The sequence below is a fragment of the Entelurus aequoreus genome, linkage group LG13, assembly GCF_033978785.1.
Source record: "Entelurus aequoreus isolate RoL-2023_Sb linkage group LG13, RoL_Eaeq_v1.1, whole genome shotgun sequence".
Classification (NCBI taxonomy): Eukaryota; Metazoa; Chordata; class Actinopteri; order Syngnathiformes; family Syngnathidae; genus Entelurus; species Entelurus aequoreus.
In genome coordinates this window covers 44,538,113-44,554,861 of record NC_084743.1, presented here as the reverse complement: position 1 = coordinate 44,554,861, position 16,749 = coordinate 44,538,113, and the positions used below count along the sequence as shown (strand labels likewise).

Here is a 16,749-nt window from a genome sequence, read left to right as displayed (position 1 = left end):
GCAACGTTGAGTTATTGATATTGTTATTGCTCTGCACTATTTCGAGTGTTGCTATATTGTGATTGCACTAACGTTTGATTTACTGTAACAGTATCCCTGTTTTTTACGTGTTTATTGAATCAGGGAAAAGTTCCGCTCCACTATGTGATATAAATGTTGCACTACATGTTATACCTTGCTGTTGTAAAAAGATAAACAAAACACCACGTCACTGACTTTACCTCGGGGAAAATAATAAAACAGCTGTTTATTCATTTTGGGAGTGAACAGAGTTGTCAGAACGCTGGTTTGTAATCTATTAATAAAGTTTGACTGACCTATCTGACTGTTTTGTTGACATTCCCTTTAGCGCAGCTCCATCTAATGGATGCATAGGTGCGCCTTATATATGAACAAAGTTTTGAAATATGCCATTCATTGAAGGTGCGCCTTATAGTGCGGAAAATACGGTATGCGTGGTGGAAAGTGCTTAAAACTAAGGCTCATTAGCGCGATGCTAATTTACATTGACTGTGCCATATATATGTTACTGATTAGCATTCGCAATCTTACATGGCAAAAGACAAGACTGCCGCATCCAAATTAATGGCAAAGTCTTCTTCCTGACTATGGCACCACACCTAGGACAAACTGAAATGAATGCATACTGACAAATGCACTTGACTCAGAAATGTAAGATAACAAAAACAACTGGATAGCACAGTTAGGCTCACTGTTAAATGTTAACAATTTTATCATTAAACATAATAACATTTATTACCACATGAACACACAAAAGTACCGAAAATTGTTACTGTTGAGGAGGTTTGTGAATCTTTGGGCACCACATGATTCTATTCGTTTCTTGGGGATAACAATTTGAGTCAGAATCAATCCTCGATTCAAAATGATTCTCAATTAAAAATCAATACTTTTTTTTTTTTTAATAACATTGGGTGCCAGTTCTATGATTAACTACATTAATCTATAAAACAGATGAACAACTCCAATAAATGTTTATATTACTTAGAAGAAACTGGTTTTGTTTAACATCCATCCATAATTCTACTCAAACATTTAATAAAGTCAAATACAAATAAGGCCACAAGAGAAGTATCCAATATTTCTCTTTTCTAAAGTAAATCTGTACAGCAGATATGGGCATCTACATCAACAATATGATTTGCCTGAGAGGCTGGACAGGACAGATTAAGATCAAATAAATTGATTTTGGATTTTTTAAAATCGATTAAGAATCCCTACAAATAAGAATCGCAGTTCGTTCAAAAACCTTTTTTTTTTTTTTTTTTTTACACCCCTCCTGTTGGGTACATGTATCAATTCGCAAGTACTGGAAATTGGTACCATATCGGTTCAAATGTAAACATCAATAGTCTTGGAACATCTACAATACACATTAAGACCTTTAATATTGATACTTACTGTGCACACACGTCAAAGATGATGTCATCCTCTATGACTGTCACTTTGTCCGCTCCTTCTATTTTTACATCAAACTTTGGCAAAACTAGAGTCAAATCATTGTAGTTAATTATTAATCATTCCAAATTAACAAAATGTAAAAGAATGATGTATTACCGTATTTCTCCACCTTAAAGTTCTGGTATGTTTTCTGTTCATTCACTGACACGATGACTTGGTAGACTCCTTCCCGTGCCTCTGAGTTCAAAGAGTAAGACAGCTGCAATATTTTACTGTTGGAGGTTTCGTTGAGCCACTGTCCAATGCGGTTGTTGTTGGGATCCTTGTTACATGAAAGGGGAAAAAAACGATAGATTTACCACATACCTACTATACAGTGTGTCACCAGAAAATACATTACACTATGTAATGAAATGCAGTAGAACCCCTAATGTCAAAGGATCCTTAGGGTGAGAATTTGTACCAACATTTACAGGATTGCTCTCATTTTTTACTTTTACTGTTGATCTCTGCAAAGCCAATCCCTTTTGCATCATTGAAGTTATGACAGTTATTAGTTTGGACAATGGTGAACAGTCCAGTGAAAAAAGTGACGTCACGTTCGGAACAGTCTGCTGCCGCGAAAAAGCTAAGTATTATCTTTCCATCTGTGTGTTTCTAATTGTTTTACAGATTTATTTATTCCTTCTCAATCATATTTAGTAGTCTTATCAAACTTAAAAAGCACCCACACACTGTCTCAGCGCCCCTCTCTCAGTTAGCTAGGTGCTAAGCTAAGGAAGCTAGGCCAGTCGCGATCCAACGCAACTATGCTCTGAAGGCATCTGCTCCGTCACGCTGATGCCACCCTTTGCATATAGCTCCGAAGACAGCAAGAACTCGACTCGGTGAAAGAAACAACGCAAGTATGGCTCCCTGCTCTTCGTGAACCGTTCTCATAGATAGGTTTGGCCCTACTAGAGGACCCTGTCCGCCAGTTAGAGCAGAGTAATTTCGTAACTTTAGACGCCATGGACACGTTTGCTAGCTGTAGCGAGTTGACTAGCCCAACTTGTAGCAGCCCTAAGCGACCTTCAAGCCACGGTGAACCGGTTGAGATGCATAGAAGATTTAACCCTTTAGCTAGTCCTACACCCCAGTCTACCGGACACCACATCTTAGTCATAGGGGACTCCATCCCCCAGAACATACAGTTTAGTAAACCAGCCATAATTAAGTACTGTACTGTATAGTAAAGGATTATATCCGTTGATCACCAAACCAAGTCGAATAACAACAACGTGCGCCACACTGATTGATCATATCTTTATAAATGTTGTAGAAAAAAACAAAATCAAGAGTGGATTGGTAGTTAATGATATCAGCGACCATCTACCTGTATTTTTTACTTATGAGTGCCAAATCAATGAGGGGGACTGTCAAGTCAACAGGGAGAGAGAAGAAACAGCCCACAAATATGTAAGGAAAAGATTAAGAACCGAAGCGACAATTGACATGTTTAGAAGCGACCTTCTTGAAAGGGATTGGATGGAGGTATATGTAGGAGAGGTAAATGATGCATATGAAGCTTTTTTAAATATATATTTATCACTGTATGAAAAACATTGCCCAAATATGCTATATAAACAAAAGGACAATTACAGTGAAACTCCTTGGATCACAAGGGGACTACAGAATGCATGTAAAAAGAAAAATAGACTTTACAAGGTATTTTTAAAATCTAGGACAAATGCAGCAGAAATTAAATATAAGGTTTATAAAAACAGGTTGACAACAATAATGAGACAAGCCAAAAAAGACTATTATAGTAACTTGTTAGAAAAAAATAAAGCCAATATCAAAGGAACATGGAACATATTGAAAAAGGTGATGGGAAGCACACCGGGACCTATCAGCCCGCCAAACCACTTTGTAAAAGAAGAAAAGATAATAAAAAATATGGACGAAGTGGCAAATGAGTTTAACTCATTTTTTGTAAACGTAGGTCCAAAACTAGCAGAAAATATAGAAAAACATGATGATGGGTCATTTCAGAATGGGTTGGGAGGTGGAGGCAGAGTACTTAAGTCAATGTTTTTGGGAGAAGTCAGTGAAAATGAAATTATAACAATTGTAAATAAATTAAAGAACAAAACATCAACAGACGATGATGGGTTAGATATGATAATTGTAAAAAAGACAATTGACTGCATCATTGAGCCTCTCTGCTATATCTTCAATCTCTCTTTCAATACAGGGACCTTCCCAGATAGAATGAAGGTAGCAAAGGTTATTCCACTCTTTAAAGATGGGGATAAGCACATGTTTACTAATTACAGACCGGTATCACTTCTGTCCCAATTCTCTAAGGTGCTTGAAAAAATATTTGTACAAAAATTAGACCATTTTATTGAAAAAAACAAGTTGTTGAGCGAGAGCCAGTATGGATTTCGTTCAAACAGATCTACTGCCTCTGCTGTGATGAACATAATTGAGGACATAACAACAGCCACCGATAGTAAGAAATACACAGTAGGGGTGTTTATAGACCTTAAGAAAGCGTTTGACACAATCGATCACTCTATCCTTTTATCCAAATTACATTCATACGGTGTGAGAGGAATAGTTTTAGATTGGTTAAATAGCTACTTGAATAACAGACAACAATATGTACAATATGCTGCTAATACATCTGAAAATATGAGTATTAAGTGTGGAATTCCACAAGGGTCTGTTCTGGGACCGAAACTATTTATTTTATACATAAATGATATCTGTGATGTGTCAAAATTACTCAATTTTGTATTATTTGCTGACGATACCAACTTTTACAGCTCTGGACATGACTTAAATGAATTACTAAAGAGTATGGAACAGGAAATGGTCAAACTCAAAAAATGGTTTGACGTTAACAAATTATCATTGAATTTGAAAAAAACTAAGTTCATGATTTTTAGTAAGAGAAAAAAGCCTGAAAATATTGTACTGTCAATAGCTGGAACAAGCATTGAAAAAGTCTCTGAGATTAGATTTTTGGGAGTGATTTTAGATGATAATATTAGTTGGAAATCGCATATCTCACATGTTAGAAAAAAGATGGCTAAAAGTATATTTATATTAAATAAGGTAAAAGATGTATTAGATTATAAAGCAATGCGTACACTGTATTGTGCACTTGTACTGCCTTATATCAATTATTGTGTGGAAATATGGGGTAGTACATATAAGAGTAACACAAAGCCACTGTACCTCCTTCAGAAGAGAGCGATCAGAATCATACACAAAACAGGTTATAGAGAGCACACAAATGGATTATTTATTAGCTCAGGACTTTACAAATTTTATGAACTAGTTGAGCAGCAGACATTATTGGTTATGTTCAGGGCTAGTAGTCAAGAGCTACCAACAAATCTACAAAAAAATTTCACTTTAATAGAAAAAGAAGGAAGAAGGAAAGGGCACTTTAAGCATCAGCTTGCACGAACAACATCAAAACAAATGTGTACATCAGTGGTGGGAGTAAAACTCTGGAACTCTCTCCATAATGAAATAAAGCAATGTAAAAACACATTTCAATTAAAAAAAGTCTTTAAAAACAGAACTATGATGTTATATGAGCACTGACAAAAGGGACGCAAAGGGAAAAATAAGGGGAAAAAAATAAAAATAAAAAATAAAAATAATAATAAACACACAAAAAAAACAACGCTTACATTATCCTACATGACTGTAGGTATTGTATAGTCTAGCTTTCCTTTCATTTTTTTTTTTTCTTTATCGACATGCACTATGGATCCTTGGTTGAATGATCACATTGTTCTTAGCTTTGTTTGGTTTGAATGATACCTTGTTATGATAGCCTTGTTCTATTCAGTTTTGTTTGGTTTGAATGATTACCTTATTCTTTTTCAGTTTGTTTGGTTTGGATGATTGCCTTGTTCTTTTTCAGTTTGTTTGGTTTGAGTGATTGCCTTATTTTTTCAGTTTTTGTTTTGTTTGTTTATTTTTTGTTCAACTTATCTTGCTTGTTTATTCTTTTCATTGATTGTTTGTTCTATTAATTTCTATGAGTGTGTGCACTGGGTAGGGGTACAAACTTGTAGTTTTAGGCAACAATAACTTTTCTTGTCAACTGGGTCATACATGTCCTGTAGCCTTTTTTACTACTCTAGAGTCTACGCCCCTGGTGGGTGGGTGCGTGTGGGTGTGGGTGCCTGTGTGTGCATATGTGATATATTGTTTTGTATTGATTTGTTGCATTGGATGTTCTAATGCACTACCGGCAAAGAAATACCAAGAAAATGTTTCTTTTGTGCGAAGGGGCAGGAAATATAAGATTTTCTTCATCCTGTTCCTTTTCGACATGGCTGTGTATTGAATGCAGTAAGGTATGTGAGATTGTTGAAATGTTGTTGAAATGTACACATCCAAGTACGAAATAAATAAATAATTGAATTGAATTGAATTGAAGTGTAATCCCGGGGCCAAAGCACCTGACATTGAAGCTAGTCTAGGGAGCTGACTCGCAACAGGCCTAGTAAACACGTACGACAAGCTAATCGCACCACAAGCTACGCTAACATGGTTGTACACATCGGCTCCAATGACACTAGGATGAGACAGTCAGAGATTTCAAAGAGGACCATAGCTAAGACTTGTAATCTCGCTAGAAAGATGTCCCGGCATCGAGTACTTGTCTCTGGCTCCCTGTCCGCGAGAGGCAATGATGACAAGTATAGCAGATTAATCTCGCTTAACAAGTGGCTTGCTAGTTTTTGTACGGAACAGGTACTAACGTTTATTGATAATTGGCTCCCTTTCTGGGGTAAACCGGGTTTACTGAGGAGGGACAGCCTTCACCCTAACTGGGAAGGCACCATCACTCTTTCCAGAAATATAGACTACTATTTGAGTCAAGCTTGACTAACTACACTAGAGCAAGCTCGGACACAGGCAATTACAGTGTCTGTTAGTCCGGGTGAGGAGTCAGTTAAGGTAGAACTAACCAACGTCATGCTGGAAAATTCCTGAACACGTAGCATTTCTCGTACAATAATACATTACTCACATGCTTTTTCTGTAGTGACTATGCCAGAGTTGAACATGCACTCTACTGAGGTGGCAATTTATGACTAAATCTAATGACTAAATCTATGGCAGCACCAAGCAAATAATCTCAAGATCCCCATCATATCTATTCCTAGATGTGATTGAAATTATTTAAGGCACACTACACAAAATAAACGTAACATTAATATTATCAGTACTACAGATACAATTAACAAAAATGCCTCAAAACAGCCCACAACCTATAATATGGGCTTTTTAAACATCAGATAATTGTCTCCCAAACCTTATTAGTTAATAAGGTCATTAGAGAACAATCTTAACGTTATTGGTCTCAGCGAAACTTGGCTAAAACCAGATTAAGTTTTACTGCTAAACGAGGCATCTCCTCTTAACTATACAAGTGCACATATCGCCTGTCCCCTTAAAAGGGGTGGAAGGGTCGCACTAATATCCAATGAAAACCATAACCTTAGCCCTAACCTAAGTAATAAATATAAATCATTTGAGGTGCTTACTATGAGGTCTGCGACACCGCTACCTCTCTATCTGGCTGTTATCTATCGCCCCCATGGGCCCTATTCAGACTTTATCAGTGAATTTTCAGAGTTTGTTGCTGATCTAGTGACGCACACAGATAATATAATTATAATGGGGGATTTTAATATCCATATGAATACCCTAACAGACCCTCCGTGTGTGGCACTGCAGACTATAATTGATAGCTGTGGTCTTACACAAATAATAAATTAAGTCACGCATTGCAACGGTAATACAATAGACCTAGTCCTTGTCTGGGGTGTCACCCCCTCCAAAGTTATGGTACTCCCGTACACTAAAGTAATGTCCGATCATTACCTTATAAAATTTGAAGTTCTGATTCATTGTCAACAAGCTACTAATAACCACTGCTTTAGCAGCCGCAACATTAATCCTGTCAGAACTATGACTCTTGCTGGCCTACTGCCTTCGGTAATGGCACCATTCCCAAATTATGTGGGCTCTATCGATAACCTCACTAACAACTTCAACGATGCCCTGCGCAATGCCATTGATAGTATAGCACCACGAAAGCTAAAAAAGGCCCATATAAGGCTTAGCCCCTGGTTTACAGAAGAAACCAGAGCTCTTAAACTATCATGTAGAAAGCTGGAGTGATAGTTTAATAACTTATAAACACCCACTTACCTTAGCTAAAACGTATTACTACTCCAATTTCATTCGCCTCATCCTAAATATTTGTTCAGTACAGTAGCATCGCTAACCCAACAAGGAACTCCCCCCGGTAGCTTCACACACTCGGCTGATGACTTTATGAAATTTTTTAAATAAAAAAATTAAACTCATTAGAAAAGAGATTAAAGATAACGCGTCCAAGCTCCAAATAGGTTCAATTAGCGCAGATACGAATGTATGTACTACGGATATTGACCTCCAATAATCTCTTTAATATTAGAGGAACTTCTGCGACTTGTAAATGGGACAAAACAAACTACATGTTTATTTGACCCACTTCCTGGGAAACTTATCAAGGAGCTGTTTGTAATATTAGGACCATTAATGCTAAAAATTATTAACTTATCACTTTCCTCTGGCACTGTTCCTTTAACATTCAAAAAAGAGGTTATTCATCCTCTGCTAAAAAGACCTAACCTTGATCCTGACCTCATGGTAAAGTATCGGACGGTTTCCCACCTTCCCTTTATCTTGAAAATATTTGAAAAAAATTGTTGCACAGCAGCTTAGCGTCTAACAATCTCTGTGAACCCGTTCAGTCCGGTTTCAGGGCAAATCACTCTATGGCGACAGCCCTCACATAAATGACTAATGATCTATTGCTAACTATGGATGCTGATGCGTCATCCATGTTGCTGCTACTTGATCTTAGCACTGCTTTCGATACCGTCAATCATAACATTCTATAATAATGTATCAAAACACGTATTGGTATGTCAGACTTAGCCTTTTTTTGGTTTAACTCCTATCTTACTGACAGGATGAAGTACGTCTCCCATAACAATGTGACATCGGACTATGTTAAGGTAACGTGGGGAGTTCCACGGGCTTCGGTTCTTGGTCAAGCAACTTTTTGCATTTTGACACTAAGAAAACAGAAATGCTGATTATTGTTCCTGCTAGACACTGGCACCCATTTAATAGTACGACCTTAACATTTGACAAGAAAACAATTACACAAAGTGACTTGGTAAAGAATCTCGGTATTATTTTTGACCCAACTCTCTCGTTTGAGTCACACATTAAGAGTGTTACTAAAACAGCCTTCTTTCATCTCTGTAAAACCGCGACAGTTTATCCCATTTTGTCTACCACCGACGCTGAGGTCATTATTCATGCGTTCGTTACGTCTTCGATTACTGTAACGTATTATTTTCGGGTCTCCCTTTGTATAGCATTAAAAGACTTCAGTTGGTACAAAATAAGCCTGCTAGACTTTTGACAAGATCAAGAAAGTTCTATCATATTACGCCTATACTGTTTCACCTGCACTGGCTTCCGGTGCTCCTGCTGGCCCCACTATGGACTGGACTGTTACACTATTAACCGTATCCACTCGGCATCCACTACAACGGTCACCCGGGGGGGCACATCTGCGGTCCCTTCTAAGGTTTCTCGTTGTTCCAATTGGGTTGAGTTTTTTCTTGCCCTGATGTGAGATGTCGTTGTGGCTTGTGCAGCCCTTTGAGACATTTGTGATTCAGGGCTATATAAGTAAACTTTGATTGATTGATTGAACTTACTATTGTTTTCTGACATTTAGTAAGATAAGTGAGGCATGTCACTATGCCTCCGCCACAATGTTTGTCAATCAAAAACTGTGCACGACCCAAGAGATGCCATATATCATGTTAGTCACAATTGTGGTAAATTGTGATTTCACAAATGAAGCAACGCCTTAATTCACGTTCAAGATTAAAATATAGTATTCAGTATATAGAGTTAGAGTTTATTTCGAACATGCAAGCATACAACATGATACATCACAATTTCCAGTTTCTCTTTTCAACATGTTCGAAAAGGAGTAGGAAGAAGCAGAGCTTATTTAATCCTACCCCTTTTCTTTACATAACAGTTGCTGAAACTTTTTTGTTCACTTCCTGTTCTCAATTTATTCACAATAAACTCCATAGGTAATCACAATAAAAATAAATAAATAAATAATAGTAAGAATTTAATAATAATAATTGGTGAAGTAAGTCATATTTCATATGATGAGATAAGTAAGATTACTTTAAGAATGAATGAATGGATGGATGAAATAAATTGAGAATGTTTGTCATGGTTCTTCTTCTTTGTAAACACTTTAAGTTTGAAGAGTTTCTTGAAGTGGATCATATTAGTACATTGTTTGATTGCTTTGCTTAATCCATTCCATAATTTAATTCCACATATTGATATACTGAAGGTCTTAAGTGTTGTACGTGCGTACAAATGTTTTAAATTACATTTTTCTCTAAGATTATATTTCTCCTCTTTTGTTGAGAAGAATTGTTGTATATTCTTGGGTATCAGGTTATAGTTTGCTTTGAGCATAATTTTAGCTGTTTGCAAATTCACTATGTCGTGGAAATTCAGTATCTTTGATTCAATAAATAAAGGATTTGTATGTTCTCTATATCCAACATTATGTATTATTCTAACTGATCTTTTTTGTAACACCGTTAATGAATGAAGTGTACTTTTGTAATTATTTCCCCATATTTCTACACAGTAGCTCAGATATGGTAACACTAGTGAGCAGTAGAGAATATGAAGTGATTTTTTGTCTAGAACATGTTTTGCTTTATTCATTATTGACGTGTTTCTTGCTACTTTATGTTGTATATTTTTTACGTGAGATTTCCAGTTCAATTTATCATCAATCATTATACTTAGAAATTTGGTTTCATTTACTCTTTCAATTTCTATTCCGTCTATTTGTATTTGTGTTTGACTTTCTCTACTACTATTACCAAATAGCATTATTTTAGTTTTACTGAGATTCAATGATAATCTATTTTTGTCAAACCATCTTTTTAATTTGTTAATTTCTTCTGTTATTATTTGTATTATCTCCTGTGTGTTCTTTCCTGAACAAAACGCTGTTGTATCATCCGCAAATAATACTAACTTTAAATCTTTTGTAACTTTACAAATGTCATTTATATAGAGATTGAATAATTTAGGTCCTAATATTGATCCCTGAGGTACACCACAGGATATATTTAGCGTTGTAGACATGTGTTCGCCTAGCTTCACGTATTGTTTCCTGTTCGTTAGATAACTTCTTATCCAGTTTAAGACTAACCCTCTGATGCCATATCGTTGTAGTTTTTTGATTAAAATATTGTGATTAATTGTGTCAAATGCTTTAGTTAGATCCATAAAAACTGCTGCTTCACATTTTTTACTGTCTATTGCATTGGTAATTTCTTCTGTAATTTCAATTAAAGCCATTGAAGTTGAGACATTAGCTCTGTATCCATATTGGTTCTCTTTGAGTATTCTATTTTTATTTATGAAACTCTCTAATCTGTTATTAAACAGTTTTCAATGATTTTAGAAAATTGTGGAAGTAAAGAAACAGGTCTATAATTTGTAAATTGATGTTTATCTCCATTCTTATAAATTGGTGCAACTTTAGCTATTTTCATTTTGTTTGGGAATGTACCTGTTTGAAATGATAGATTACTAATATACATTAATGGTCTTGAGATCTCTTCTATAACCTTTTTTATCGTTTCCATATCAATTCCATTACAATCAGTTGAAGTCTTAGATTTACATTTTTTAACGATTGTAACTATTTCCTCCTGTGTCACATTACTGAGGAACATGGAGTTGGGATTTCGCTCTATGGTATCATTATAGTCCTCAATTGGAACTGGGTCTGGAATCCTTTCTTCCAATTTTGGTCCAATATTTACAAAATAATTATTGAAGCTTTCAACTACTTCCTTTATGTTGTCATTTTTTTTATTTCCGTCTAAAAAGTATTGAGGGTAGTCCCTCTTTGTGCCATTTTTAATAATGCTATTGAGGATGCCCCATGTTGCTCTCATATTATTTTTGTTCCTGTCCAATAATTCACTGTAATATTCTTTTCTACATGATCGTAGTATGTCTGTTAACTTGTTTTTATACTTTTTGTACTTAATTTCTGCCTCTATAGTTCTTTGTGCTATAAATTCTCTATATAGTGTATTCTTCTTCTTACAAGCATTTTTTAATCCTTTTGTCATCCATGGTTGATTATTCTTTCTCTGTTTATTACTGAGCTGTATCCATGAACAATGTCTGTCATAAAGTATTATGAACTTGTTTAAGAAATGTTCATATGCTTCATCAACCTCCTTTTCATTGTACACATTGTCCCAATCTTGCTTTTGTAGCTCAATTTTGAAAGCAGTCATCCTCTTCTCTGTGCATAGTCTTCAAAATGTCCTTTTGTCTTCCATGTTCTTCTTGTAGTGTCCATCATATATTGTAAAAACTGGCAGATGATCACTAACGTCGGTTATAAGTAGACCACTTGTAGTGTTATTGTCAAACTCATTGGTAAAAATATTATCAATAAGCGTGGCACAGTGTGCTGTGATTCTGCTTGGCTTTGTGATTTTTGGATATAAACTGATGCTGTACATTGTATCAATGAAGTCATCAATAGACTTTTGCTTGTTAGGGTTCAATAAGTCAATATTAAAGTCACCACATAAGAAAATTATTCTTTGACCATTATCCATGTAAGTAGCCTTGATCCATTCTTCAAATGTTTCTATACTTGACTTAGGTGATCTATATATACAACTGATGAAAATGTTTTTGCTTTTTTCCTGACATTTCAATGGTTATACATTCTAACATATTATCTATAGCAAATGACATGTTTTTTACCACTTTGTAGTTCAGGTTCTTCATCACGTACACAGCTACTCCTCCTCCATTTTTGTTGGTTCTGTTGATGTAGTTTAGTTCATATCCTTCCAGATCTAAATCTATTCCTTTTTTATTATCAATCCATGTTTCTGTGACAGCAATCACTTTGAATGGTTCGTTGATGTGTTCCAAAAAGTTCTTAATGTTGTTGTAGTTTGCATACAATCTTCTGCTATTGAAATGAATAATTGACAATTTGTTATCGCATGTAATGTTGCTATTATATTGATCATCTGTATAATAAAAACAATTATTACTGATGTGGGAGAAAAAATTAGTATCTGGATCTATATCATTTTCCAAATCCTGGTTTTTGTAATCTTTGTTGCAGAAATTTTTTAGTTCCATATTTTCTTGTTCAACAATCTTTAATGTTGTTTCAATAATCTCAATAAGTGTAGGTGGATGCAATCCTGAATGTAGGTCCTCTTGTTTAGTCGTCCCTTGGAACATAGTAGTGTCGATGCTGAATTTGGGTGTTTGTTTTCTGTCAGAGTCCATTATCATCGTTGTTGTGGTAGCTGTGTAAACTTTAAAAATTGTCCGGGTCCTTGATGTCATGGACAACAATTACTCTTGCTTCTGGACCTCCATTCACCTTGATGTAGATTTTACAGTTGGCACTCCAAGTTCCCTGGATTTTTCCCTGCTTTCTCAAGTCGCGTGCTTTCTTGGCGATTCCAGCATTACGTTTTGTGAGATGCTCATTCATGTACACATTTGTTCCCTTCAGCTTCTGTCCCTGTCTCAGCAATGCCATTTTAGATTTTCTGTTTACGAGTTTCACGAGCACGACTGGAGTGGCGTTGTTGTTTCTTCCGTTCAGTGGGATGCATGTTTCGATGGTATTAATGTCAATTTCAATTCCCTTTGATTGCAGAAAGTTGACCACTTGCTGTTCTGCTGAGATCATATCCATTTAATCTGGTTCACCTTCATTATTCACAGCTTTCGCATAGGATCTTGGTTTAATTCGGTGCCCTGTCACGATGATATCATTCATTCGTTTGTCCTGATCCATTTCATCTATGATATTCCTCAACATGTTGTTGTCTTCTTGAAGGGTCTTCATTCGTTTGCCCATTTCAGTGGCTTCATTATTTCTTCTGTTGTTCTGAGATTGCAGATTTTCTATATTTTCCTGCAGACTTTTCACATCTTGTTTGTGTTCTGTTGTTACTTTTCTCAGATATTCTTTCAATTATTCTTTCATTTCTTTTTTCATTTCTTTCATTTCTTCTTTCATTTCTTCAAGTTTTTGTAGTATCACTTCTTGATTCCCATCATGTCCTGTGTCCAACCTCAAATCTTGTTCCCAGTTGTGTTCTGTATCAGCTGACCCCGAAGGTTTCGGGATTTCAATCTTTCCTTTACCTTTTCGCATCGCGGCAGTCACTGACGTCAATGCCTCTTGCTTGTGTCTTAACGGCAGTTGCTTTTTTAGCGACTTGAGGCACTTTAACTTGTTTTTTCCAACAATTTCGTATCTTGCGCCGTTCAGAGATCAATTTGAGGTGTCAGCCTGTCAACTTATATCACTCTGCGACGTCGGGATCACTTTAAAACAGCTGTAAACTCGCCGTAGCTTTTGGTTGCCAGGCAACCGCTTTGAACTGCGGCAAGGCGCCTTTGGCTTGAGGCTAACGGCTCTCCCAACTCGCCTTCTTTCAGTGCCTCTCAACTGACCAAAATCAGATTGAAGATGCCAGGGTACTCTCCTGTGGCTGTGATCGCAAATCAGTGGTCAAAATCTTCAGATTTAACAAAAAACTCCGGTAGCAAGAGCGGAGTCTTTCTCTTTTGCGTCCTTTCTCATTGACAGGAAGTGACGCAATCATATTTATACTTGAATTTAATCTTACCTCAATTCCAATGCTGTTGTACTGCAAAAAGAAAGAAAGAAAATATTAGTTTAGGTCTGTAAAAATTTAAAATAAATACATTTACAAATATGGCTTCTTTTTGGAGTGTTTGTTGTTTATAGTGGCTTTCTTAGTAGCAGTTTGTTTGCAACATGTCAGAAGAAAAATACATGAACAAATCATGTTTCAAATACATCACTTGCAAAGGAGCGAAAGGGGAATAAAGTCATTAACATTGGACAACAACATTACAATACAAATGATTAAACAAGTGTACATGAAGAACTGGAATTGTAACAACAAATGTGTCCAGAAACTATCGTACTTATTTGACATCAGAAGCATGTATATCCATGTAATTGCAACCACATCCAGCAAAATATTATCTATGCACTTGTATGATCATGCAATTGAATTGCATGAATTATACTGTTTGTCAGTTTATCTACTCTTGCATTTATTATACATTCAATTATTTATATTGCATATATATTCTTTATTTGTTAATCTATATTACTTTGAGCTGTATTTACCTTTAATCGATTCACTTTTTAAACATTTTCCTACTTTATTCCTTAATGTATACAAAAATAGTAATAAAAAATGTGCATCTTCCTTCTCCTTTTCAGATGCCTTAATTGTCATATTGTGACTTGTTAGACAAACAAACAAGAACATGTTTGAATGATTGGTCCAAAACAACAACAAAAATTAAAAGTATAAATCATTTACTTGCACTCTTCATAACAATATAAAAATGAAGTATTTATTTTTATTTTAGTCTCAGGACAGTGGTCCCTCGATTATCGCAAATAATCTCTCTCTATCTATCTATCTATATACAGTATATATATATATGTATATATATATATATATATATATATATATATACATATATATATATATACATACACACATACATACATATATATATACACACATACATACATATATATATATATATATACACATACATACATACATATATATATACAAATACATACATACATATATATTTACACATACATACATACATATATATATACAAATACATACATACATATATATATACACAGACATACATACATCCATCCATCCATTTTCTACCGTTTATTCCCTTCGGGGAATCTCCTATCTCAGCTACAATCGGGCGGAAGGCGGGGTACACCCTGGACAAGTCGCCACCTCATCGCAGGGCCAACACAGATAGACAGACAACATTCACACTCACATTCACACACTAGGGCCAATTTAGTGTTGCCAATCAACCTATCCCCAGGTGCATGTCTTTGGAGGTGGGACGAAGCCGGAGTACCCGGAGGGAACCCACGCAGTCACGGGTACATATACACTACCGTTCAAAAGTTTGGGGTCACATTGAAATGTCCTTATTTTTGAAGGAAAAGCACTGTACTTTTCAATGAAGATAACTTTAAACTAGTCTTAACTTTAAAGAAATACACTCTATACATTGCTAATGTGGTAAATTACTATTTTAGCTGCAAATGTCTGGTTTTTGGTGCAATATCTACATAGGTGTATAGAGACCCATTTCCAGCAACTATCACTCCAGTGTTCTAATGGTACAATGTGTTTGCTCATTGGCTCAGAAGGCTAATTGATGATTAGAAAACCCTTGTGCAATCATGTTCACACATCTGAAAACAGTTTAGCTCGTTACAGAAGCTACAAAACTGACCTTCCTTTGAGCAGATTGAGTTTCTGGAGCATCACATTTGTGGAGTCAATTAAACGCTCAAAATGGCCAGAAAAAGAGAAATTTCATCTGAAACTCGACAGTCTATTCTTGTTCTTAGAAATGAAGGCTATTCCACAAAATTGTTTGGGTGACCCCAAACTTTACATATATATATACATATACATATATATATATATACATATATATATATATATATATATATATATATATATATATATATATATATATATATATATATATATATATATATATATATATATATATATATATATATATATATATATACATACATACATATATACATATACATATTCAGTCGTAGTCAAAAGTTGACATACAATTGTAAAGAACATAATGTTATGGCTGTCTTGAGTTTCCAATATTTTCTACAACTCCCATTTCTTTTGTGATAGAGTGATTGGAGCACATAATTGTTTGTCACAAAAAACATTCAAATGAAGTTTGGTTCTTTTATGAATTTATTATGAGTCTACTGAAAATGTGACCAAATGTGCTGGGTCAAAAGTATACATACAGCAATGTTAATATTTGATTACATGTCCCTTGGCAGGTTTCACTGCAATAAGGCGCTTTTGGTAGCCATCCACAAGCTTCTGGCAAGCTTCTGGTTTAATTTTTCACCACTTCTCTTTTACAAAATTGGTGCAGTTCAGCTGAATTTGGAGGTAATCCTCCTTTTTCATTGTCCCATTTACTCTCTGTAAAACACCAGTTCCATTGGCAGCAAACCAGGCCCAGTGCATA

General features: G+C 35.4%; 1 protein-coding gene across 1 annotated transcript in view; it reads right to left on the bottom strand.

Annotated features, from left to right (window-relative positions):
- The window catches only part of LOC133663433 (alpha-2-macroglobulin-like), a 113,580-nt gene that overhangs the window by 62,118 nt on the left and 34,713 nt on the right, over nt 1–16,749 (bottom strand). The window contains exons 6-8 of the mRNA XM_062067890.1: nt 14,265–14,285; nt 1,579–1,744; nt 1,423–1,507 (exon numbers count right to left, since the gene is read on the bottom strand). Coding sequence (XP_061923874.1) covers nt 1,423–1,507; nt 1,579–1,744; nt 14,265–14,285 — 272 coding nt within the window. The remainder of the gene's footprint in view (nt 1–1,422; nt 1,508–1,578; nt 1,745–14,264; nt 14,286–16,749) is intronic.